General features: G+C 41.0%; 1 protein-coding gene and 1 pseudogene across 2 annotated transcripts in view; both read left to right on the top strand.

Moving 5' to 3' along the window:
* The window catches only part of CATSPERB (cation channel sperm associated auxiliary subunit beta), a 150239-nt gene extending 126801 nt beyond the window's left edge, over positions 1 to 23438 (top strand). For both annotated transcript variants that reach the window (XM_016926611.4, XM_054665794.2), the window contains 5 exons: positions 12165 to 12275; positions 14516 to 14651; positions 16106 to 16206; positions 16907 to 16981; positions 23064 to 23438. In XM_016926611.4, coding sequence (XP_016782100.1) covers positions 12165 to 12275; positions 14516 to 14651; positions 16106 to 16206; positions 16907 to 16981; positions 23064 to 23282 — 642 coding nt within the window. In that variant the 3' untranslated portion in view covers positions 23283 to 23438. The remainder of the gene's footprint in view (positions 1 to 12164; positions 12276 to 14515; positions 14652 to 16105; positions 16207 to 16906; positions 16982 to 23063) is intronic.
* On the top strand, positions 655 to 1456 carry LOC101058108 (DNA-directed RNA polymerase III subunit RPC7-like; annotated as a pseudogene).
* Positions 23439 to 27732: the final 4294 nt, after the last annotated feature.

Here is a 27732-nt window from a genome sequence, read left to right as displayed (position 1 = left end):
TACAGTCCAGCCTGGGTGACAGAGTGAGACTCCATAAAAGAAAGAAAGAAAGAAGAGAGAGAGAGAGAGAGAGAGACAGAGAGGGAGGGAGGGAGGGAGAGAGAGAGGAGAGAGAGAGACAAAAAAAAAAAAAAAAATAGATGAAGTTCTTGAATAGACATTTCTCCAGACAAGGTGATATGGTTTGGATCTGTGTCCCCACCAAATCTCATGTCGAATTGTAATCCCTAGTGTTGGAGGTGAGGCCTCATGTATGATGGGGGCAGTCTCTCACGAATGGTTTAGCACCATCCCGCTAGTGCTGTTCTCGTGATAGAGTTCTCATGAGATCTGGTGTTTAAAAGTCTGTAGCAACTCCCCCTTCTCTCTCCACCTCCTGCTCCTCCTCCCTCTCTTCCTGCCTCACTCCCTTTTACCTTCTGCCATGATTGTAAGTTCCTTGAGGCATCCCCAGAAGCTGATGCTGCCATGCTTCCTGTGCAGCCTGTGGAACTGTGAGCCAATTAAACCTCTCTTCTGAGGGCAGTGCGTGCTTCTCAGGCTCTAGAGTGGTGGGGTCCTCTGCCTGCACCCCTTCCTTGCTGGCCGGCATTTCAGCTGCAGAGTTTTGCCCACACTTTGAGACTTAGGGAGCAGAATTTGCCCACTCATCTGGTATAACTAGTTCTGATGGCTGGGAATAAAGGATGAGGATGTGCTGCTTATACCTTTAATATTGAGGCTGTTGGATTTAGCAAAGGTAAAAAGTTACCTGATGTAGTGTTGAAACCACCCCCACTATTTCCTGATACAGATTATAAACCAGTGCCACTGAAGACAGGAGAAGGTGAATAATATATGCTGGCTTTGAAACAGGAGTTGAGAGAAACAATGAAAAGAATGCCCTATTTTATTGAAACACCCTCATGAAGAAAGACAAGATATCAAAAGGTATAGTAAAAGATACGTGAAGGTATACAAGGAAGAGTGGATACCAGATTGGAGAAGACTTCCAAGAGAGATGATGCCAAGAAATAAATGTAAAAAAGCAGGCCCAAAACCCAAAAAGGCAAAAGACACAGGCAAAGGCACATCACTCACTAATACTGCAGATGTGTTTAAAAAAATTGAGGAATTGGAAAAGAGAGGTGATGATGAAAAATCAGATGAGAAAAGAAGAGAAAGAAGGAAGCAAAGAGAAAAGTAGAGAAGGTGATGATGAAAAATCAGATGAGAAAAGAAGAGAAAGAAGGAAGCAAAGAGAAAAGTAGAGAAGGTGATGATGATGATGACAATGATGCTGCAGAACAGGAGGGATATGATGAAGAAGAGCAAGAAGAGGGAAATGACTACATTAATTCATACTTTGAAGATGGAGATGATTTTGGTGCAGACAGTGATGACAACATGGATGAAGCAACCTAGTAGGCATGAAATTTTTCAAAAAATGTTTTTATGATGCAGCTTCTGAACATTTGGACAGATTTGTTTTATATTTTATTTCTGATAAGGAATAAGTATTTTTATTTTTGTTTTTTTTTGTACAAATATTTGTTACCAAAATATTCAAAACCACTTTGAGTTTACATTCTAGTTACCTTACAAATTAGTCCCTGACACTCTGACATTCCTTCTAAACCCTTCTGCCATCTCTCTTATGTACTCTCGTGGATTTTTTTGTATTATTTGAATATGAATGTGCCTAAATAATTTTTGCTCTCTTAATCTATGTATACATACATTCTTGCTTAACTGCTGATCTTTTCTAAGACTATTGCTACTCATAATGGATTTCTAGAATTTGAAAGTTGATATAATACAGCACATGGAGCACTTTAAAAACAAAGAAACTTGAAAATAATTTTTTATTTTTACATGGTATGTTCTAGACTACTGCATTATGACTACATAAACCTACCTGACCTCTTACAAGTACAGAATTGTGAGGTAGAGGTTTTGTGATGGAAAACATACACACAGGGAAAAATACCAAGCTAAGCAATATAAATTTCACAGCTCACAGCTTAGCCAGTACAAAGAAACTTTCACATGAGGTGAATATTATAAATACTTGAATTTGGGACTAACCTAATACTGTATGATATATGAATTAATCATCCCACTGTAATAACTTTGACATCTTCAAGTAGTTGGGCTTATGAAAAATTTGACTAACACATTTAATTTTATACTTTATGTAAGTGTGAAATAAGTTCTGGTCATATAAATATCACTGTAGAATGCATGTGTGTGAACTCTATGAAGTGAAGTGTGGTGGCCTTTTATTTATGCAAGCTGTACTATTGATTTATATAAAAATGCAAAATGAACTCAGGTCATTTTGAAATTAATTTTTTTGTTGTTTAAAGCCAGCTCCCCTAACTTTATATATTTTGGGGGAAAAAGTACCTAAAAACCTCAACCTACAAATACTCTCACAAATGCCAAAGATCTTCAAGGAAATTCATATTATGTATTTCAAAAATGATTTATCAATGTGATCTACCAAAAAAATTTTATTTTTCCCCTTTAGGAGGATATTATTATCCTCTAATGTAAGAATCAGATCCCTAGATTCTATTTCTACCTGTACTATTAAACTCAACCTTGAACCTGAGCTTGGTTGTTTCTGTGCCTTAGTTTCTCCACTCGTTAACAATTTCCTACAAAAATTGTGTAAACACCAACCAAAATTTACCATATATATTCATTCTCTTGCCATAAAGATCACTTCTTAATTTACATTTGGCTCTCACCCTCTAAAAATGTGTGGTTTGGGGAGTAGCTGAAAACACAATTTTAAGAAACATGTTTTCCTCACAAAATATATTGTAATCTGATTTTCCTATCTTGTATTCCTGTGGAAAATTAGAGAAAATGTGTATTGTCTTGTGCCATTTTGCAACATAACTTTCTCAGGAAAAAGATCACTTTCAATGGCAATACTTTCTTTAGTAATTCAAGATGGGTGTGAGGACCTATTTTATTAGTTTAGTGCTATGTTAATCATTTGTGAATTACTTCTTGTTTAAAGGAAGTATCAAAAAATTTTAAGATTCTAAATGGAATACATGAATAAAGTAAGCCTTAGAGTAGAAACCTCACATAAAGTTGTCATTTGCAGCTGATAATAAACATAGGTGTTGTATTCTCTCAACTCCTTAGTACCAGAGACAAATACCATTTAGTTCTCAGAAATCTTATCAATATTGTTCTGTTTACCGACTTATCATAAATCTGCAGATAACCACTTGAAACAGGCAAATACACCGAAGGTAAAGTTATTTCTTTTTTTTAGCTTTGAATTTGTGATGACCATTTTAGTCTTGCAGATAGCAGGGCAGCCCCTTGGGGCAAGGATTTACTCTGGGAGGCACCAGCCATCCCCTTTAAGAGCCTTCTTTCCTCTCTTTGGAAGATCTTTTTACCATGTTAAAGTATACTATTTGTGAGAACATGCAGGATTTGCAGGTTGCTTTACCAGCGTGAATCTCATTTTTCTGGCTTAAAATCTGAGACTGTGAAATTATTCCATAGGAAAGTGAATGTTATTTTGCAGAATTAGCCTCTTACATAAAAGTATGTGTTGAAGTGTCTTTAAAATTGCTATCGTGAGCAAAACTGTTTGGTTGCTATAATGCTTACTTTTCTGTATGTTTACACATTAAATTCTTACAGAACAAAAACAAACAAACCCAAACTCTTTTCTTTATAAATTACCCAGTCTCAGGTATTTCTTTATAGCAGTATGAGAATGGACTAATACAGAAGATATATAAACAGCCAACAAGCCCGTGAAAAGATACTCAACGTCTTAGTCATTAGAGATATACAAATCAAAATCACTTGAGATATCCCTTCACAGTCATTAGAATAGCTATAATAATTGCTTTTTTAATGAAAATAATTGTTAGCGAGAATGTGGAGAATCTGGAACTTTCATGCATTGCTGGCAGGAATGCAAAATGGTGCAGCTGTTATGGATATCAGTTTGGTGCTTCTTCAAAAAGTTAAACATAGAATTACTGTATGAGCCAGCCATTTCACTCCTAGATATATCCAAAAGAATTGAAAACATATGTTCAGACAAAAACTTCATAGCAGCATCATTATTCATAAGAGCCAGAAAGTGGAAACAATCAGATGCGCATTAACTGATGAATGGATAAACAAAATGTGCTGTATCCATTCAGTGGTGTCAAAGGAAAATATCTTGGGCCCCCAATATCACTAAGGAAAACTCAAGCTGGGAACTGCTTAGGGCAAACCTGCCTCCTTTTCTATTCAAAGTCACTCCTTTGCTCACTGAGATAGATTCATATCTGGTTTGCCTCCTTTGGAAAGGCTAATCAGAAACTCAAAAGAATGTAACCATTTGTGTATCACCTTTCTGTGACCTGGAAGCTCCCTCCCCACTTGAGTCTTGGTGCCTTTGCTTCAAGTTGTCCTCCCCTTCCAGACTGAACCAATGTACTTCTTACATATATTGATTGACGTCTCATGTCTCCTAAACGTATAAAACCAAGCTTTGCCCTGACCACCTTGGGCCGATGTTGTCAGGACTTCCTGCGGCTGTGTCACGGGTGCATCCTCAACCTTGGCAAAATAAAAATAAACTTTCTTTTTTTTTTTTTTTTTGCTCTGTCGCCCAGGCTGGAGTGCAGTGGCACAATCTCAGCTCACTGCAAGCTCCACTTCCCAGGTTCATGCCATTCTCCTGCCTCAGCCTCCCAAGTAGCTGGGACTACAGGCGCCCGCCACCACACCCAGCTAATTTTTTGTATTTTTAGTAGAGACGGGGTTTCACCGTGTTAGCCAAGATGGTCTCAATCTCCTGACTTCGTGATCTGCCCGCCTCGGCCTCCCAAAGTGCTGGGATTACAGCGTGAGCCACCGCGCCCGGCCGGCAAAATAAACTTTCTAAATTAACTGAGACCTGTCTCAGATTTTCTAGGTTCACATTTTGGTAACCACGAAGGGATTCTGAGTGGAGATGCCCCTGACCTTTGACAAATCTCTTATCAGTGCCTGGTACCAGCATGAGCTAACTTTATGGATCAAACCAATATGACAATTTGCTGAGGTCTGAGAGCACCCCTCCAATGAATCCCTGATATCCCAAAATTTGGTCAGTCTGATCCACAGACAATAAGGAGGTTTGTTTTGGGAAAGGATTGTTATCTTTGTTTAAAAGCTAAACTATAAACCAAGTTCCTTCCAAAGTTAGTTCATCCTATGCCCAGGAATGAACAAGGACAGCTTACAGGTTAAGAGCAGTATGGAATCAGTTAGGTCAAATCTTTTTCCTTTTTTTTTTTTTTTTTTTTGAGACGGAGTCTTGCTCTATTGCCCAGGCTGGAGTGCAGTGGTGCGATCTCGGCTTACTGCAAGCTCCACCTCCCAGGTTCACGCCATTCTCCTGCCTCAGCCTCCCAAGTAGCTGGGACTACAAGTGCCCGCCACCACGCCTGGCTAATTTTTTGTATTTTTAGTAGAGATGGGGTTTCACCATGTTAGCCAGGATGGTCTCGATCTCCTGACCTTGTGATCCACCTGCCTTGGCCTCCCAAAGTGCTGGGATTACAGGTGTGAGCCACCACGCCCGGCCAGTCAAACCTTTCCTGACTGTCTCAGTTATAATGTTGCAATGGCAGTTTCATAACTTTAAATCATGACTATCACAGTTTTCATAAATAATCTAGGTAAATAATTAAAACAATTAGGTAAATGTAATGGGATAAATACTTGTAGACAAACTGGTCATAATTTAGGATATAAAGTTATATTAAATTAAATAATAGATATCTCATTGAGTATTTTGCAATAAATATATATTGTAGAAAAACATTCTTGCTAAAGAAAGAAAAATGTGTCCTTTTAAAAAAAAAAGTGAACAAGTTTTGTCTAATTCAAAGCTTATTTAAAGATTATATATAAAACAAGGTAAAAGGAGCCAGGAATAAAAAAAGATGTAAAAAAAGTTATAAAAATAAAGAGGTTTTTTTTAAGGTAAAAAAGCTTAAAAAGAAATAATTTTATATAAGAAAGAATCTTCTGTGGTAAATTTAGTCCTAAAATAAAATAACTGGTTGTTTAAAAAGGAGGGAATTTCAGAACAAATCAGAAAGTCTGGCCATGTCATGAATAGTCAGTGTAAGTCACAATAAGAGGATTTATATATTTTAAAAAAAACAAAAACTTTTATATAATCAAGTTGTCATATTATATTAAATTTTGGTTTGCTTAGGGAAAAAAAACTGAGATAAAAAATTTTTTAATGTTATTGCATCCATTTATCTTCCTGTATGTGCTTTTAAAGTGCTTGTAACATTGAGTTACAGGGCTTTAACTCCTGGGTCTAAAAAGGACACCAAGTCCTGCTAAATCTTAAACACTGACAGCAATTAAAGCCTCATCTTCAGGCCCCATAGAAGATGCCAATTAAAACAAACTGAATTCCTGAGACACAGGGCAAGAAATTAAAGCCATCCAACTCCTCAAGGCCCGGGGACTATTGCGGAAGAGGTGGGCACATGAGATTGTGAGGGCCAATTCTGAAAGATAAAATAAGTTCAGTTTCTCTATAAATTAATTATTAATGTCAAAGGCACACTGATGCAAAACCAGTATATGGATCCCTATGTCAGATTAACAAGGTTTTCTTGAAGCATTAAAGAACTTCTTAATAAAGGTTATAAAAGGCTTATGGAAGTTATATTTTATAATCAAGATTAAATTTTATAGATTGTTTACAAAATTTTGAAAAACAAATGTAATTGGCTTCGGGCTGTTTTTCCTAGGGTTTCTTGTTTAGAAAATTAAGTCTCAACTCAAATAATGAAGGTTTTCACTTTTTTTGGAATGCTGGAATTATCACTTTGGTTAAATAAATGACTTTACAATGACCTGTAATCCTATTTTGTAATATCAAGTGTTTTAAAGCTTTTATATTTGACAAACTTTCCAAAATCAAATTATAAATTATATCTTTTTGGCCAGGTGCTATGGTTCACGCCTGTAATCCCAGCACTTTGGGAGGCTGAGGCAGGCAGATCACGAGGTCAGATCAAGACCATCCTGGCTGACATGGTGAAACCCTGTCTCTACTAAAAATACAAAAAAAAAAAAAAAATTAGCTGGGCGTGGTGGTGGGTGCCTGTAGTCCCAGCTACTCAGGAGGCTGAGGCAGGAGAATGGCATGAACCCCGGAGGTGGAGCTTGCAGTGAGCCGAGATGGTGTCACTACACTCCAGCCTGGGCGACAGTGTGAGACTCTGTCTCAAAAAAAAAAAAAAAATTATGTCTTTTTCTAACCTAATTAGTCCTTTAAGACATTAGATTCCTTAAGTCCAAAAATGACATAACTTGGCTTATTTTGGTATAAAAATTATACAGGAAGCATTGTCAAATATGAAATGGTGTTTGGTTTTCTTTGGGCTATATTTGTGTACATATCTTTCTTCCAAATGTATAGGAAACTCCTGTAATTCTGATATAACTTAGTGTACATTATCAGTAATAATCATAATTGTTATGTTAAAATTATCCTGTGCCACAGAGGTAACAAATTTCCTTGTCAATTGTGTCTTTTAACTATGGCTGCCTTAAAACTTTTTTTCATCCACAGACAATTGTCTTGTTTTGCCTTGTTTTAAATGCTCTTTAAAAGGTGGATTTATAGGCCAGGCATGGTGGTTCACGCCTGTAATCCCAGCACTTTGGGAGGCCAAGGTGGGCGGATCACAAGGTCAGGAGATTGAGACCATCCTGGCTAACAAGGTGAAACCCCACCTCTACTAAAAATACAAAAAATTAGCCGGGCGTGGTGGCAGGCGCCTGTAGTCCCAGCTACTCAGGAGGCTGAGGAAGGAGAATGGCGTGAACCCGGGAGGCGGAGCTTGTAGTGAGCCGAGATCATGCCACTGCACTCCAGCCTGGGTGACAGAGTAAGACTCTGTCTCAAAAACAAAGAGGGGGTGGATTTATAATTAGCTATCGGACTCTAACAGGTGCACTTAAATGCAGGTTTTCTGATAACTTTGGAAATTGTGACATTGGAATAAAGGAACTTTCAGAACTCTCATGGAGAGCTGAAATGTTCATGACTATCAAACAGAATAGGAGTTAACTGAATTAACTGAACCAATAGAAAATGGAAGTAATCTTTTTGACTTTTTGCTTAAAATGTTGCTGATACTTTGTTTTGTTTTTCAGAGTTAAGAAAACAATTCTTTTAAGCTATTTACAGCTTTTAATAATTGAGTAAAGTATACCCCTGTGAACAAAATTTGGAACGTATTTGTTTCCCTCTACCTGATTTCTCTAGAATTTGGAAACTATTTGTGACTATTCTTAATTTATAGCAATATAGTTATTTGCATAAGTGCAGTAAGAATCTGTTTTCTTTTGCAATAGGACACAATTGGAGGAATTGGTTATTTTACCAAGGCTTTGACTGGAATGATGTGCTTTTCTTTAAGGAAGCAAACTTGACTTATGGAGCCAATAAAGCCCTTGGGAAACTGGCCTCGTATTTTGTGTACACAGTCCCTGTACAGGGTTTCTGACCTGTGCTTAGTAAAGAATGTCATTTTCTGACAGGCACAGAAGCCCCAGGTTTATCTTGGATCCTCAAGAGGAGAGGAAATTCACACAACTCATAGATATTTGACGGCACAAATCCATGGTTGGGCTCGGCTTTAAAAAAGTATTATCTGGGCTGGGTGCGGTGGCTCACGCCTGTAATCCCAGCACCTTGGGAGGCCGAGATGGGCAGACCACGAGGTCAGGAGATTGAGACCATCCTGGCTAACATGGTAAAACCCCATCTCTACTAAAAAAATTAAAATAAAAATAAATTAATTAAAAATAAATAAATAAATAAACCTTATCTGAGATTCCTCCTATAGAACAAAGTTCTATCAAAGTCAATTTAAAAGCCTATGTAAAAAATAATTATTCTTCTACACTGTATATGAATATTAGGCCAAGTATAATAAAGCATACCAGTCATACTGTGATTTGTCTTTAGTAAAAATGGGAAACTGGAGAGAGAAAAATTATGTTTCAAAGCTACAGTAGACCTGTTGATAGATCCTAGTCTTGCCTAATATTTTTTTCAATTTTTATGTTTTTCTATAGTTTGGACTGAATTCTAATTTTTCTTGACTACAAGTCTTCAAAATAATTTTTTCAATTTTTTTCCTTCTTTTTTACCCCCTTTTGTCTTTATTTGGAGTCACTGAAAACTAAGCTGTGCTTTCTTAAAACCCTGCAAACTGAAGCCAGACAACTTAAACTTCAGGAGAAAATAACTACAACCTATTTACATACATAAGCCACTTTCATACCTGCCTACTAATGTATGGACTTCAGAGTAATGTGGCCTATATTGATTTTTCCAGGACTGTTCTTTTTTTTTATTTTTTATTTTTTCTCCCTTCCTCCCCTCTATTTTCTCTTCACAAGACATGAGGTTTCACAACCTGCTAAAAATGAGCTTTTGGGACCTCCCCATTGTATTAGTCCATTTTCACACTGCTGATAAAGACATACCTGAGACTGGGCAATTTACAAAAGAGTTTACAATTTACAAAAGAAAGAGGTTTAATTGGACTTACAGTTCCACATGGCTGGGGAGGCCTCAGAATCATGGCAGAGTTCAAAAGGCACTTCTTTTTTTTTTTTCTTTTATTATTATTATACTTTAAGTTTTAGGGTACATGTGCACAACATGCAGGTTTGTCACATATGTATACATGTGCCATGTTGGTGTGCTGCACCCATTAACTCATCATTTAGCATTAGGTATATCTCCTAATGCTATCCCTCCCCCATCCCCCCACCCCACAACAGTCCCTGGTGTGTGATGTTCCCCTTCCTGTGTCCATGTGTTCTCATTGTTCAATTCCCACATTTGAGTGAGAACATGAGGTGTTTGGTTTTTTGTCCTTGTGATAGTTTGCTGAGAATGATGGTTTCCAGTTTCATCCATGTCCCTGCAAAGGACATGAACTCATCATTTTTTATGGCTGCATAGTATTCCATGGTGTATATGTGCCACATTTTCTTAATCCAGTCTATCGCTGTTGAACATTTAGGTTGGTTCCAAGCCTTTGCTATTGTGAATAATGCAAAAGGCACTTCTTACATGGCAGCAGCAAGAGAAAATGAGGAGAAAGCAAAAGTGGAAACTCCTGATAAACCCATCAGATCTTGTGAGACTTATTCACTATCACGAGAATAGCATGGGAAAGACCAGCCCCTGTGATTCAATGACTTCCCCCTGGGTCCCTTCCACAACATGCGGGAATTCTGGAAGATGCAATTCAAGTTGAGATTTGAATGGGAACACAGCCAAACCATATCATTCTGCCCCTGGCCCCTCCAGATCTCATGTCCTCACATTTTAAAACCAATCATCCCTTCCCAACACTTCCCTAAAGTCTTAACTCATTTCAGCATTAACCCAAAAGTCCACATTACAAAGTCTCATGTGAGACAAGGCAAGTCCCTTCCACCTATGAGCCTGTAAAATCAAAAAGAAACTAGTTACTTTCTAGATACAATAGGGTTACAGGTATTGGGTAAATACAGCCATTCCAAACGGGAGACATTTGCCAAAACCAAGGGGTTATAGGATCCATGCAGGTCCAAAATCCAGCAGGGCAGTCAAATTTTAAAACTCTAAAATGATCTCCTTTGACTCCAGGTCATGCTGATGCAAGAGGTGGGTTCCCATGGTTTTGGGCAGCTCCACCCCTGTGGCTTTGCAGGGTACAGCCTCCCTCCTGGCTGCTTTCCTGGGCTGATGTTGAGTGTCTGCAGCTTTTCCAGGCACCAGGTGCAAGCTGTCAGTGGATTTACCATTCTGGGATCTGGAGGACAGTGGCCCTCTTCTCATAGCTCCACTAGGCAGTGCCCCAGTAGGGACTCTGTGTGGGAGCTCCCACCCCACATTTCCCTTCTGCACTGCCCTAGCAGAGGTTCTCCATAAAGGCCCCACCCCTGCAGAAAACTTTTGCCTGGGCATCCAGGTGTTTCCATACATCTGAAATCTAGGCAGAGGTTCCCAAACCTCAGTTCTTGACTTCTGTGCACCCACAGGCTCAACACCACGTGGAAGCTGTCAAGGCTTGGGAACTCCACCCTCTGAAGCCACAGCCTGAGCTGTGCATTGGCCCCTTTCAGGCACAGCTGGAGCAGCTGGGACACAGGGCACCAAGTCCCTAGGCTACACACAGCATGGGGACCCTGTGCCCGGCCAACAAAACCACTTTTTCCTCCTGGGCCTCTGGGCCTTTGATGGGAGGGGCTGCCATGAAGGTCTCTGACATGGTCTGGAGACATTTTCACCATAGTCTTGAGGATTAACAGTAGGCTCCTTGCTACTTGCAAATTTCTGCAACTGGCTTGAATTTCTCCCCAGAAAATGGGTTTTTCTTTTCTACTGCATAGTCAGGATAGACTCTCTACCAAAAAATTTTTTTTTCAATCAGCCAAGTGTGGTGGTGTGTGCCTGTAGTCCCAACTATAATACTAGGGAGGATGAGATGGGAGGATTGCTTGAGTCCAGGAGTTCAAGATTGCAGTGAGCTATGATTGAGCCCCTGCACTAAAGCCTGGGCAACACAGCAAGACACTATCTCTAAAAATAATAATAATAATAATACTAATAATAAAATAAGTGAATGGCAAGAGAGATCAAGTATAAATGAATGACAAATGGGCAGATATAGTGGAGATTTAAAATATCAACATATGCTATGAAGAAAGACAAGTATGAAATAGTAGGTTTGGAGAGTGTGCAGCCCCACGTTATCAAGGCCACTCATTTTATGTTTCCGTCTGGATCCCTACAATGGCAGGGGCCAAGAGCAGTTAGTTTGGTAGTCCTGGGATGCAGAATTCAGAATGACACAGGCTTTCTAGGTCCCATGCAACTGCACGAGGTGAACGGCAAGCAGCTGAGTAATACTTGGGTTCAAATTACCAAGCAAGGGGGCAACTAAAATTCAGAAATACTGTACTTCTATTCTTACTTTATTATTAATGAATTGCTTTCCCCTTTTAACTTCTCAGGAATTTCACTTCTTCAGGGAATAAATATTTATTAGATATTTATCAGTTTGTAGAAATCCCACAACGCAGAAAGACAAGTCAACATCTGTTACTTCTATTTGCAGAAAACCGGTAAATTCAAACAGTGTGCTAATGTTTCCACTCGGGAGGAGTGTAACTGCACAAAGGATCAGAAGTTTTCACATGCTGTTGCTTTCTCGGATTGCAGGGAAAAAGTAAGATCATTTCTAATTACCTGAATACAGGATACTTTCTTATAAACAAGATTTTGAAATGTGCCTTTAGGTTAAACATGAAAACTAAGACATAGAAATAATGTCTTATTATGATGCAGAGCTAAATATGACACCGAGCTAGAAAGATCCGGATTTAAATGTACCTTGCAAGTTAATGAACCTCATTGGTAAAATAAAACAATAATACCTGCACTACCTTGTCCATTCCACAGCATTTGTATAAAGACGCACACACACCCACACCCACACACACCCCTATGTATACAAAAGCAACTTGTAGTCTGTAAAACATATACCAGGTTATGGTAAATATTAATTCATTTAAAATAACTTTGAGTATCTAGTATCAGGTTCTTGGAATATAGAAGGCAAAGTCATTGTAATCAAGCTCAGCCTGCTGACAGTCACAAATGAAAGACGGTGTAATATGTTGGTTAAGAGAAGGCTTCTGTGTCAAATAATATTTTATTCTGTTAGTATCAAAATTTGCATTAGAAGAGTCAAATACGCAGTTGGGGCCGGGTGCGGTGGCTCACACATGTAATCCCAGCACTTTGGGAGGCCAACGCTGGTGGATCACCTGAGGTCAGGAGTTCGAAACCAGTCTGACCAATATGGTGAAACCCAATCTCTACTAAAAATACAAAAATCAGCCGGGCATGGTGGCTTGCACCTGTAGTCCCAGCTACTCAGGAGGCTGAGACAGCATTGCTTAAACCTGGGAGGCAGAGGTTGCAGTAAGCAGAGATCGCACCACTGCACTCCAGCCTGGATGACAGATCAAGATTCCGTCTCAAAAAAAAGAAAAAAACAAATATGCAGTTGGTATATCTTTCAAACAGATCAATTTCAAAGTCCTTGTGACACTGTATATTGAGAAACTGTTATTACACAGACTATACATATGTAAGACATCTAGAGGCCGGGCTCGGTGGCTCATGCCTGTAATTCCAGCACTTTGGGAGGCCGAGGCGGGTGGATCATGAGGTCAGGAGATCGAGACCATCCTGGCTAACACGGTGAAACCCTGTCTCTACTAAAAATACAAAAAAATTAGCCGGGCGTGGTGGTGGGCGCCTGTAGTCCCAGCTACTGGGAAGGCTGAGGCAGGAGAATGGCGTGAACCCGGGAGGTGGAGCCTGCAGTGAGCTGAGATAGTCACTGCACTCCAGCCTGGGTGACAGAGCAAGACTCTATCTCAAAAAAACAAAACAAACAAACAAAAAACAACAAAAAAGACATCTAGAGACTATATATGATATATATTTTTTATATATATATATATATACACACAATATGTTGGTGTAGAGTCAGCATTCTGTAAATCATAATTATTTTATTTTCGTTTTTACTTTTTTTGAGACCAAGTCTCGCTCTGTCACCCAGGTCGGAGTGTAATGGCATCATCTCAGCTCACCACAACCTCCGCCTCCTGGATTTAAGTGATTGTCCTGCCTCAGCCTCTCAAGTAGCTGGGACTATAGGCGCCCACCACTATGCCCAGCTAATTTTTGTATTTTCAGTAGAGATGGGGTTTCACCATGTTGGCCAGACTGGTCTCAAACTCCTGACTTCAAGTGATCCGCCTGCCTCGGCCTCCCAAAGTGCTGGGATTATAAGCATGAGCCATTGTGTCTAGCCAGCATTCTGTAAATTATGAGGGCTGTTTTTATATACCCCCTTACTGAACCAAAATAATGTTTCATGAGCACTTACTATCTACTAAATGCTACTCTAAGCCTTCTCCGTGATTTATCTCATTTAATTCAAGCCACAGAGAAGTCAGGCAATTTGTCAAAGATCGCATTATTAACATGCATTGGGGCTGGCTTTGAGCTCTGACGCCAGAGCCCAAGTTTACAGATTGTGCCTGCAAGACTGACTGGCTGAAAGAGTGGCAAAAGGAGGGTGAGCGATCTATGCACGGCCTCCTGGGATATGATTTAGCCAAAAAAAGTTTGAGTGACATCATAGTAAATTCCTGTGAAAAGGGCCTATAGAAGTGATGGGTTTTGTTACCACAATGTATATACTGCCTTTGGAGTTCACACTGATTCTGCTCTAAGACATTTTCATGACTGAAAAGGCAGAAACCCCTCAGGAGCCCATTTAATTGAACAGCCAAACTATTGGCAATATATCTTTTCGTTTTTTACCAGGAAATGAAGTGACTATTGACTTTTCCAAGTTCACATTCATTCTTGGAATTTGTATTTTAGGTTCCTCGCTTTAAGTTTCCAATTACACAATATCCAGTTTCTTTGGAAATTATCAACGAGGATGGACGTGTCCCATTGCAATCTCCATATCTGGTTACTGTGACTGAAGTGAACATGAGGCACAACTGGAAACTGAGTAGGGTTTGCTTTCATCTGTAATTATTTTATCTGATAAGTAATATTGTTACTGGTTTACAAAGATCAATGGTTTTCAAAGCCTGTTCACACAAAAGAGAGCCAGGAGTTCTTGCAAATGGATTTGGATCAGTTGGCATATTGCTGTTTACTTCTATTGTTTCCTACTTATTTCATCATCACTCCCAGTGGCCTGGATTCTAGGGTAAAAGCATTTTTGAATAATTTACACTGCAAAAAAAAATTGAAGGTCATTTTGTGGATCAATAACAACAATGACTGACTGAATTTGTGCTGCATGGTGGTCTGGCATCTCCTTTCTCTGCCCATTCAGTGTGACAGAGGAGGTTGTAAAAGGTGTGGCCAGATAATCTTTAGGATCTGTCTTCTAATTATACGAGTTTCTTAAAGGTTTCTTAAAGGTTTTATGGTAAAATAATTGAAAAGATGCAGAAATAGTTTAAATAAGATGTTTACCCCTATTCACTTTACCTCAAATATGTAACTTTTTGTTGCACATTTTGTGTTCACATATGAATACTCTAAGGAGATACGTAGGTAGATAGAAATAATTAACTAAACAGAAATTTTGGTCGGCCATTAATATGTTACTAAATATCCAGGCATTTGGTATTCAGTGAGTCTTACTCTGGCCAACATATATGCATTTTTGAAATGAAAAATCGAGCAAAATAAAGCTACTAAATATTTTGCATTAACTGACATCCCCATTTTCTGTGGTGTGCTGGAAACTGTTCTTACCAGTTTTAGAGTCCTGATCATTAAATATTTAAACATTTTACAAGCTAGATGTTAAACCATTTGTAGCTTGAAATTAGTCAGGGTGAGAGTATTTACACTATGGAAATTGGAAATTACAATCACAGCTGTTTCTTTTCCTTTAGATTCTGTACCTTTATACCACGGCAACGTCTAACCCCTACACTACCTATCTAGTTTTAGAAAGGATGACAAGAAAGGCAGGAAAATAGTCAAGTAATCCCATTGTAAAACTTTACTGCCACCTTATTATAAATCGTTTACCTGTCACTAAGGAGGTCCTGAGATGACCTTACTGCCAAAAACACGAAGCACGTGCAGGTCAGGACTGATCCTGAGCATGGGGCTGGAAGGAAAAGGTCAGCGTGAAGCTGATCAGAAGTCTTGAACTTCTTGAGGATGCCCTTGAAAGCAATGTGAAATATTGGGCCTAACTCCCCTAAATACATCGTCTACAAAGTCAAGCAGAACTAAAAGTATGGGATAACTTGGTCATGTTATGGAGTGAAATCTTTCATTGTACCTTAATGTGCATGACAAATTTTATATTAGTAATTGTAAATGAAATAGTAATAGTAAATTAAAAGTAATGGCAAAAACAGCAATTACTTTTGCACCAACCTAATACAAAATGAGAAAATAAGTGTGCTTAAAATATGTTTTATGTATTTTTAGAACACACTGTGCCAGAAAATATTAAAAGAATGAAACAATTACTAGAACCAATTCTTGGTGCTGCAGTGTATAATCCTTCAGGTCTCAACTTAAGCATAAAGGTAATGATGGCATTGTTGTTTTTACTGTGTTGAGTTTAGATAAAACATGTATGTCTAAACTAAGATTGGTTTTAATTCTAAAGTATAGGTAACCAGGAATGGTGGGAATAACATCTTTAAAGTATATACCTTTAAAGTATATGAAGAGGGTTTATTTTTTTCTCCATTTCCCTTGGTGTTATTATTTCCAAAGTTTTGAGCAGATAGGCAAGCCATATTATCTAGCAAAGTGGAGAAGAAAGAGTGTTTCCGAAAGTGAAAGGGAAGAAATGGGCTCAGTATTATTCACCTGGATATGGACGAGCACATCTTCTGGTTCCAGCTGCCCATAAAAATACATGAAGTTGGTATAATACAGATAATTGTGAAAACCAATCAGAATTAGGGAACATATTGAAGCCACAAATACGAGGATTAGCCCAAAGTACTTATCAAGGCCAGGTTTAGTTTTTAGTTTTTGTCTCCTCATTCTAAAAAAAAAAAAAAAAAAAAAAAAAAAGTGTCAGCTATTGAATCCCTCCACTTCAATCCATCTTTTTATTTTGATGCATGATGTGTATGTCCGAGAGCCTTAGGAAGAGGATGGGAATCTTTTCATGCAGCATCTATAGGGACAGTGGCCCCAGGGTATAGTTTTATTAATACTTAAAGGAATGTACATGTTGATGCTGCTAACGACTGGGTGTGCTTTTTTCCACAGGGCTCTGAACTTTTCCACTTTAGAGTGACCGTCATTTCAGGAGTAACTTTTTGTAACTTAATTGAAGAATTTCAGGTAAAATGGATGCACTCGGCATCAGAGGGGTGATGGCTGGGGAAAAAACATGACAAAACCAATTCAAGAGACACCGAAGAGAAAAAATTGGCAGAATTTGTGTGACGGACAAGGCTTAAAGACAGGGGATCCTGAAGGGTAGCATTGACACTGTCAGTAGTGACAAAGCCAGGGTGCATGATGGGTGCCAGGACTGATTGATGCTGCCAGAATTTTAATAATACATATAATAATATGTGGCTGTCTTTGTTTTTGTTCCTTCTCCACCTTCCTTGTTGAGCCCAGTTTTCTGACTTTTAATGCTCTTCCTCTCACCTCTACTTCTCCAAAGAACATATTTCTGTAACTTTTTAGTTTCTAGTCTGATTATCCTCCTTTTGGCTGTTTGAACTGTAATCATTGTCTTAAATATTTCAAAGGCTTTCAAGATCCAAAGGAATTGAAAACCAGAATCAGTCTTTCCCAAATCATCCCATGAAAGCAACAACTCATTTTTGCTTACTCATATAATGACATGTGCTGCCTGTGAGGCATGGGAAGAAATAAGGATTTGATAAAAATCAATTAATGAGTCATTGTCAAATGCTGATGTTACATTAACATTCTCTCTCTCTCTCTCTCTCTCTCCCCTCTCTCTCTCTCTCTCTCTCTCTCTCCTGTTCCGACCCAGCTCTAAGGCCAGCTCCAATAATGGCTCTGCACTACTACAGTGGTGGGTGGCCATTGCAGCAGTGCAAACATCTAAAACCCTGAGAGAAAAATTCAACCCACTAGATAAAGAAACTAGGAAAAGAAGCATCTGTCACATGAGGAGTGTGAAGGAAAATCCTTGTTATTTTTTTCTCTCTTTTCTCATCTCTTTGGCCCAAGAGCAGCCCTGGTTGTGGGGAACAGCACAATAGCACAGAGGTCTAAAATTCTCATAGAAGCTCCACTTTCTTTCCAGAGAACAAGGGAAAGGACCTCTAAGAGTGGAAAGCATGGGGGGACATCTCTATGAGAAGAGGGCTGGAGAAAGGGAGTCCTGATTCTTTATATAAACTAGCACCAGGAAGAAGCTGCATATGACCAGGGCACACCTAAAGAAGATAGCAAAGCCTTTGAAATGAAACTACAAAGTAAACATCCTCTAGTTTCAGAGCAGCTCCTGAGTGGCACAAGTACCAACCAGGAAGACACAAATAGCATAGCAACAGCTTGGAAAACTGAACTGACATTGAAACCACCACCCACAGAAGGTGAGGCATAACTTGTGACCTGAACTCAACCAGTGTGATTGACTGCTAAAAACAAACAAATAAATAATCAGCATTTTCCAGATGACTTTTAAACAAGAACCAGAATCTCCCAACATAACATCAAAAATGTCCAGGATGCAATCCCATATTATTCACCATATTTACCAGGATACAATCTGATATTACTCACCATTATTCACCAGGATACAATCTGATATTATTCACCATATCAACAACCAAGACAATATAATCAATTCTGAAGAGAAAAGACATCAACAAAGGACCACAAATGCAATTATCAAATATTCTAAACTAGCTATTATAACCATGCTCCATGCAGTACAGGTAAACACTTTTGAAATAAGTAGAAAATGATCAATTATAAGCAGAGATCTAGAAGCTACTTAAAAAGGACAAAATGGAAATTTTAGAGCTAAAAACTATAATATTTAAATTTTAAAACTACCAAAAGGACTCAATTGCTGAATGGATATGGAACAGGAAAAAAATCAGTGAACTTGAAAGCAAATCAGTGGAAACCCAACCTGAAGAAAAAGTATTTTAAGAAGAAGAAGATCTTGCCTCAGGGATCTGTGTGACAGTATCAGAAGGTCTAACATTTATGTTATCAGTGTCCATGAAGGAGAGGAGAAAAAGACTGGTATGGGGGAAAAAAATCCCAGCACTTTGGGAGACCAAGGTGGGTGGATCGCTTGAGCTCAGGAATTTAAGACCAACTGAGCAACATGGCAAGGCCCTGTCTCTATAAATACAAAAAAATTAGCCAGGCATGGAGGCACGCACCTGTAGTTCCAGCTACTCTGGAGGCCAAGGTGGGAGGGTTGCTTCAGCCTGGGAGGTCGAGGCTGCAGTGAACTGAGATCATGCCACTGCACTCCAGTCTGGGTGACAGAATGAGACCCTGTCTCAAAAAAAAAAAAAATAAAAAGAAGAAGAAGAAAGGAAAGAAATAAAGACTGAAAAGCCTCAAGTTTGGTGAAGACATAAGTTTACATATTCAAGAAGCTTAATGAGCCCTAAACAAGATAAAGATAGAGAAAACCATGCCTGAACACATCATAATCAAACTACCAAAAATCAAGATGATAAAATATTAAAAGTGGTCAGAGAAAAACAACACTGTATATACAAGGGTACAGTTTGAATGACTGCTGATTTCTCAACAGAAACCACAGAGGCAAAAGAAAGTTATACAACATCTTTAAAGTGTTAGGGGTGAGGGTTGAGTGGGGAGGAAGGATTGTCAATCCAGAATTCTCTATCCACTGAAAATATCTTTCAGGAATAAAAAATCAAGACTTTCTCAAATGAGAGAAAACTAAGAGAATCCATTGTCAGGAGAACTTCTCTTTTGAAAATGCTTAAAGAAGTTATTCAAACAGAAGAAAAGTGATAACAGCAGGAACCTTGAAGCTTCGGGAATGGAGGAAGAACAAAAATGGATAAAAGATAGGCATAACTGCACCATTAATAAAGGAAAAGAATTGTTAAGAAAATATAGAGAAAGTGTATAAAGGTTCTTGGGACTGTTGGAACCTGCTTTTGAAAGTACCCTGAAATAGGCTGGGCATGGTGGCTCATGCCTGTAATCCCAGCACTTTGGGAGGCCGACATGGGTGGATCACTTGAGGTCAGGAGTTCGAGACCAGCCTGGCCAACACAGTGAAACATCATCTCTACTAAAAATACAAAAATTAGCCAGGTGTGGTAGTGCATGCCTGTAATCCTAGTTACTCAGGAGGCTGAGGCAAGAGAATTGCTTGAACCCGGGAGGCAGAGATTGCAGTGAGCCAAGACCGCACCACTGCACTTCATCCAGCCTGGGCGACAGAGTGAGACTCTGTCTCAAAAAAAAAGGAAAAAAAAGAAAGTACCCTGAAATAGCCAGACCTGGTGACACATGACTGTAACTCCAGCTATTTGGGAGGCCGAGGGAGGATCCTCTGAGGCCAGGGGTTTGAGGCCTCAGTCCAGTATTAACATGCCAGTGAATAACCACCGCACTCCAGCCTGGTAACATAGTGAAGCTCCGTCAAGAAAAGAAAGGGGAGGAGAAAGGAGAATCCTGAAACAATGAAACACAACCCATAAGCTTGGATTTTCTTTCACTCAAAATATATTATGGGGATAACTGAAGAAAAAAAAAAAGGAGTAAGATCTGTAATTACAGAATAGTATTGTCTTAATGTTAATTTCTTGACTTTGATCATTGCACTCTGGTTATTTAAGTGAATTTTTGTGCTTAAAAACACAAAGTATTTTAGGAGTAAATAGACATTGTATCTAAAACAGACTCATAATTCTGAGGTCTAACGTTTTTTAGAAATGGTGTGGAATATTTGGATGGTTGAAGAAGATTAGAAGGGAAACATTTGAAGAAAAAGTGTTTTTCAGAACTTTAGAGGTAGCAATTTAGGTGGAGAATACAGAATTCAGAGGTGATAGACGTTTCTAATCTTAGAAATACAATAAATGGTTTAAATAAGCAAGTGAAATTTTTTTTTTTTTTTTGAGATGGAGTCACGCTCTGTTGCCCAGGCTGGAGTGCCGTGGCACGATCTCGGCTCACTGCAAGTTTCGCCTCCCGGGTTCATGCCATTCTCCTGCCTCAGCCTCCCAAGTAGCTGGGACTACAGGCACCCGCCACCATGCCTGGCTAAATTTTTTGTATTTTAGGTAGAGACGGGGTTTCACCATGTTAGCCAGGATGGTCTCAATCTCCTGACCTCGTGATCTGTCCGCCTTGGCCTCCCAAAGTGCTGGGATTACAGGCATGAGCCACCGTGCCCAGCCACAAGTGAAATTTTTACATCATCTGGTGGAGTGACTGAAATTTCATTAGGCAGAAATGAATAAGGAAGGCATTCGGGATGGAGAGACCTGGTACAGATAAGGGAAAGTGATGCAGGACTTTTCTTGGCCACTTTGCCAACCAGGGACCTCCACAGCTGGTGACATCCTCCACCTGGGCCTTGCTCAGCCCTGAGCCTGCCACTGGAGGCACCCTGCCCACTTGTCCCACCTGTGTTGTAGTGTGTACCCATGTTCTTGTCCTGCATCCAAGTATAATGAGGAAACACTAACAATTGAAGAGTGAGGAGGGCAGAGAATAATTTTATTGAGTGATGGAACAGCTCTCAGCAGACAGGGGACGTAGGGTGTGGTCCCTCACCCCTGCAGTCAGGTGGTTTCTTTGCCAGTGTGGCTGAGTGGGGCCTTTATGGGCTCAGAATAGGGGAGAGTGTGCTGACTGGCTTATGAGTAAGCAAAGAAAGGCTAAAGCAAAGGTACCACTCAAAGGTGGGCACAGCAGTGTAGAAAACCAATTAGGAAGGGTAGGTATATGTAAAACAGTTGAAGGGTGGGATCAGTCAGAGGAAAGCACGCCAAACAGGAAGACAGGTTCTGAATTCGGTATGTGGATTTACCTGGGACTGCCTTCAGCTTGAAGGTCAGGTTTCACCGGCGACCCACCCCTATCTGCCTAGGCATTTGACTGCCTCCTGTCACTATCAAAAGCATAAAGTTTGCTTTTTGAATAGCTCAAATCCATTTGGCTGGAATATAAGGTTATTTAGAAGAAAGCCAGGTAGGTTAGGGTCCAATTGCGGAAGGCTTTGAATGTCAGAGTGAAAGCTTTAGAACACTCCTGTCAACATTCCTGTCAACATTCCTGTCAACAATGAAAAGCTATTGAACATTTTTGGAAAAGGGTGTTTATACACAGACTGGTGTTTTATACAAAGATAAATCTGGCAATGTTAGGATGTCAACACGGACTGGTGGGCTGGGAAGGAGGCTACTAGAGTAGCCTATTTATGAAAAGTGGCACAATAATCACAGTAGCAGTACTGAAAGAATGGAAAGAATGAATGTGAGGGGAATTTTAGAGAATGTATAGCATGGAGGGACTGTTTCTAAGAAATTAGCTACCTCCTTGGGTCACTGGGAGGATGGTGGTACCTTTAATTTGAGCTAGACCTTAAAGCAGCCCGTCATCCTTTTTCTTGTCCTTTGCACTTTCCCACATTCCCTACTGTCCTAGTTCCGTTCATCAGCACGTTCTTCTCCCACAAAAGACGATCTGGCTTCCTGCTTCACAAAGGAAACATAAGCCTGGGCTTGAACCCCCTACTCTCTTTATGCCCCACTTCTATATTTAACATACAACGACCCCACCCTTGCCTCACATCTCAGAGAAAAAGACATCACTGTCCCTTCTCTGTCAATAATCCTATCTGTCCTCCAGGAATTTACTTGCTTCTGTTAATTAGCTATTCACGCAGAGAAAACATTTTGAATACATAAAAAGTTACCTATACTGGTAGCACCTACAAAGAGGATTTTCTAAAGAGGTGGTAACTTGAAAGAGCACAGACATATGCCTCTACCTGGAATGTTCCTTTATCTCGTTCTCTTCTGTGAACCTACTTATTCGTCATGATCCAGCTCAGAAAGCGCATTCCCTGACTGCCCTAGGCAGGTAGGCATTCCCTCCTCCACATTCCCAGAGCTCTTTGCCCATTCCTCTGTGACTGAACAGAGAATGTTCTGCTGTATAAGCATTTTATCTGCCTCCTTCCACCATTAAAGACAGGGTAAAGGCATAGGATAATACATGGACTTCTTAGCCCCTATTTATTGTAGGCAAATTGTTACTTGTTCAATTGTCAAGAGACTGTTTCCAAGCTTTGTGGATGCTGAATGTCTTTGTAACTCTGGGCAGCGTTTTGCTCTCCGATTAATTGTGGGGAACATTAAATTTTCAGTGTTTTGCATTGCTAAATTCAGAAAGCTTAAAGACTTTGCTTTTTCTGTTGCAGATTTATGTTGATGAGGCACCATTGCCATTCCCAGGACACACGCTTATTGCCGTGGCAACAGCGGTAGTGCTAGGGGGATTAATTTTTATAGCATTTATGTTTCAACTGCAAGGCATCCATCCGTGGAGGACATTCCAAAGATGGATTAGAAGAAACCAAGAGAAGTTTTCAAGTATCTCTCTCAGTGAGCTGATTCATAGATCAAAGTCTGAAGAGTGAACACATGGTGATCATAATTTATCTTTATTTTCTAGTTTTATCAGACAATTCCTAGAACAATATACTTAAATGTTAAATATGCAAGCTACATAAAATCCTACAGAATTGTCATTATAATTCAAATTGCTACTTGTCAATATATTCACCATTTCCTTTTCTTATTTTGAATACATAGAGAATGTCTTATGCCAGGGCTTATGTTGAAGATCTTCCTTGAGGTTTTTAGAAAAGTATAAAATGATAACCAACTCGACATGGAACAGGTGTTCTGTGTTGTTCAGCTCTTAGTGCCTGGAGCCCATTCTGTGGGGTCAGAACCCCTGAGCTCTGCTCCTTCCAGATAGAGTTTGAGTAGAGTGCAGTTATGCCAGGGTGAGATAGGAGTGAAGACAGCGGATCAGCAGAAGTGTTTTCAGAGCCTTGTGGGAATGAAAGAGGAAGCCATTCAAGTTTCTTTGGGCAACTTCAAAACCAGATTGTAGTACCTAAAGAGGGAAATGTGACCCCATCATTAGAGTGTTAGAAGAACGCGGTGTCTGAGCAGGGTATTGGTTTATAAACCTACATGCAGCATGGAGAATTCCAAAAGCTATATCTCTGTGTGCTCTCAAAGTAAATGTCCCCAGATAGTCAGAAGATGACCATAACATTCAGAGATCAGAGCCTCATGCTCCCTGGAAAAGCTCAGAAGGGGAGCACAGTTTTGACAACATAAGGAAATGAAGGCATCCAATCCAGGTCTGAGATCTATCATTGAAATTCCTTAGAGAGGGCAGTGCAGCAGGTGGGCAAGAGAATCAGACTCCAGAGCCAGATCTCCTGGGTTTGCCATTTACTAGATAAGTAACCTTGGGAAGTTAATTTATTCGTGCATGAGTTGCTTCACCTGTAAAATGGGAAGACAGTAACACCTACCTAATGAAACAGGAAATTTTCCTTGACCCCTTAACAGGCCTCGTGACAGGGATGCCTCGCTTATTCAACCTGCAGCTCTCAACCCCTCATGAGAGGGGGAGCATGCAGGTGAGCGGGTGTAGGAGCCAGAGTGACCACTTTTGGGTGGCAGCAGGAGCAAAACTCCATGTAGGCCCCAAGGCAGCGTGTAGGGAGGAGTATCCATGATCCCCAAAGCCCCAGAGGGCATGTGGTACAGTGCTCTTTTAACTCTGCTGTCCCCGGATGGCTTAGGTGTTAAACAGCTCAGTGGGCTCTCTGCCTTTTTGTGGGAGGCAGTTGCTCTTTGCCAGCGAGGGCAGAGGGTCAGTGTGACAGCCTTTAGTGTCCATACCCCTGGTACACAAGCTCTTGTTCAGTTTCCAGGAAAAATCAGTTTGCATGAACAAATTGAAGGGTGGTGAATGTGGAGGATTTTATTGCTGATGGAAGTGGCTCTCGGCAGGAAGGGGAGTTGGAAGAGGGCTGGAGCACGAAGGTGATCTTCCCCTGGAGTCTGGTCATCCCTGGCCAGACTCCTCTCTGAAGCAACACCGTCAAACTGTGTCCAGAAATGGTGGGTTCTTGGTCTCGCTGACTTCAAGAATGAAACCGCGGACCCTCGCCGTGTTACAGTTCTTAAAGATGGTGTGTCCACAGTTTTTTCATTCTGATGTTCGGACGTGTCCAGAATTTCTTCCTTCTGGTGGGTTCATGGTCTCACTGGCTTCAGAAGTGAAGCTGCAGACCTTTGCAGTCAGTGTTACAGCTCTTAAAGGCAGCGCGTCGGGAGTTGTTTGTTCCTTCCATCTGGAGTTGTTCGTCCCTCTCGCTGGGTTACAGTCTCACTGGCTTCAGGAGTGAAGCTGCAGACCTTCACCGTGAGTGTTACAGTTCACAAAGGCAGTGTTGGACCCAAAGAGTGAGCAGCAGCAAGATTTTTTGTGAACCCCAAAAGAACAAAGCTTACACCCCACGGAAGGAGACCAGAGTGGCTTGCCACTGTTGGCTTGGACACCCTGCTTTTATTTCCTTAGCTCACCCCACCCACATCTTGCTGATTGGCCCATTTTACAGAGAGCTGATTGGTCCATTTTACAGAGAGCTGATTGGTCCGTTTTTACAGGGTGCTGATTGGTGCGTTTACAATCCCGGAGCTAGACACAGAGTGCTGATTTGCGTATTTACAATCCTCTAGCTAGACGTAAAAGTTCTCCAAGTCCCCACTAGATTAACTAGACACAGAGCACTGATTGGTGTGTTTACAAACCTTGAGCTAGACACAGGGTGCTGATTGGTGCGTTTACAAACCTTGAGCTAGACACAGAGTGCTGATTGGTGTATTTACAATCCTTTAGCTAGACATAAAGGTTCTCCAAGTCCCCACCAGATTAGCTAGATACAGAGTGGTGATTGGTGCATGCAGGAACCCCGAACTAGACACAGAGTGCTGATTGGTGCATATACAATCCTGCGGCTAGACATAAAAGTTCTCCAAGTCCCCACCCAACTCAGGAGCCCAGCTGGCTTCGCCTAGTGGATCCCACGCCAGGGCCGCGGGCGGAGCTGCCCGCCAGTCCCGCACTGCTGGCCTGCACTCCTCAGCCCTTGGGTGGTCCATGGGACCGGGCGCCATGGAGCACAGAATGGTGCCCCTCAGGGAGGCTCGGGCTGTGCCGGAGCCCACCATGGGGGGGGGGCGGGGCTTGGTCATGGCAGGATGCAGGTCCTGAGCCCTGCCCTGCCAGGAGGCGGCTGAGGCCCTGCGAGAATTCAAGCGCAGCGCGGGTGGGCTGGCAGTGCTGGAGGACCCGGCACCCCCTCCGCAGCTGCTGGCCCGGGTGCTAAGCCTCTCACTGCCCCAGGCCAGCCGCTCCGAGTGCGGGACCCGCTAAGCCCATGCCTACCTGGAACTCGCGCTGGCCCGTGAGCACCTTGCACAGCCCTGGTTCCCGCCCAACCCCGGTTCCCACCCGCGCCTCTCCCTCCACACTTCCCCTCAAGCAGAGGGAGCCGGCTCCAGCCTTGGCCAGCCCAGAGAGGGGCTCCCACAGTGTAGCAGCGGGCTGAAGGGCTCCTCAAGCGTGGCCAGAGCGGATGCCAAGGCCGAGGAGGCGCTGAGAGCGAGTGGGGGCCACCAGCACATTGTCACCTCTCAAAACGCTCCCTCTGAAGTCAAGCTGCTTGTCTCTGACATCAGACCACAGTCTCCAACGTCCAGCTGCTTCTCCTCTTCTCCCCTTCTCTGCTCTCTGCCAGTAGGGTAAGGGGTTTTTAATGGGTACAGGATTGGGGGTGTGGCAGGCCATGTGTGGTTTTGGAAAAGGCAATATTTGAGCAGGAAAACAGGAATCTCACTTTGGGCCGTGGTTCCAAGCTTGAGGGTGGGGCTTCTCCAGGGACTCTGCCCTTTTCTGCCTAGAACTTCTCTGCCTCCTATCCCTATCACTAACAGCGTTCTCAGGAGGATCAAATGAATGAATACGTGTAAAATGTTTAGAACAGGACCCATTTGCAGTGAGTGTGTTAAGTGTTGGCTGTAATTGATGCTGCTGCCCCTGCTGATGTTTTTAGGTCGTAAGTAATAGATTTTTGTCTAATTAAAATAACAAGGGAGATGCATTGAACAAACACTACAGAATGTCAGATAAACAAAGCAAAGTCTAAACAATCAGTTTTTGTCATGGGCAGGAATGAGGGCCATTCTGGGGACCTAGGAAACGAGTGTTTGTCAACTCCTCCGAGCTTCCCTTGGACCAGGGGTCTAGAGATAGAGTATAGCACAGTGGTTAAAAGTATAGGCTCCAGAATCTAAAGCCTGGGTTTTTTCTCTTAATAAACTTTTTAAAATGTTAGAATAGTTTAAGATTTACAGAAAAGTTGTGAAGACAGTGCAGAGAGTTTCTGTGTAAAACTCAGAAAACTTTGTAACCGGGCTTGGGCCAGTTACAAACTGTGTGCTTGGGCCCACTCCCACCCTGTGGAGTGCTTTCTTGCTTTAATAAATATCTGCTTTCATTGCTTCCTTCCCGTATTTCATTTCTTTGTTACTTTGTGCATTTTGTTCAATGCAATGTCTCACTCTGTCGCCCAGACTGGAGTGCAGGGGCATGATCACAGCTTACTGCAGCCTCAACTTCCTGGGCTCCAGGAATTCTTACAAACTTGGCCTGTAAAAATTTCCCCAGACTTTAGGCAATACAGTGAACACATTTCTATAAACTGCAATTCTACAATGTAGCTCTTTTCTATTCTGATGCCTAACACCTTTCAGTTTATTTTGATTTAGAATCTACCACTTGACAAACAGTGGAACACAGGAAGGATTTTGAGGTTTCAGCTGCAAGGGAAGCACATTAGGAAATGGCAAAGATTTCACTGTAGGAAGAATTCAGGTGATACTTGGTTGGCCAGGCTTATTACTCAGTTTTTATAGCAGTAACAACCCTCAGATCTCACTCTCATTTGCTTATAACAATAAACATTTCTTGCCCACTGTTCAGCCGATCAGCTGTGG

Source organism: Pan troglodytes, chromosome 15 (assembly GCF_028858775.2).
Source record: "Pan troglodytes isolate AG18354 chromosome 15, NHGRI_mPanTro3-v2.0_pri, whole genome shotgun sequence".
NCBI classification, from domain to species: Eukaryota; Metazoa; Chordata; class Mammalia; order Primates; family Hominidae; genus Pan; species Pan troglodytes.
Note: the sequence above shows the minus strand (reverse complement) of the source record. Positions and strands in the feature narration are given on the sequence as shown.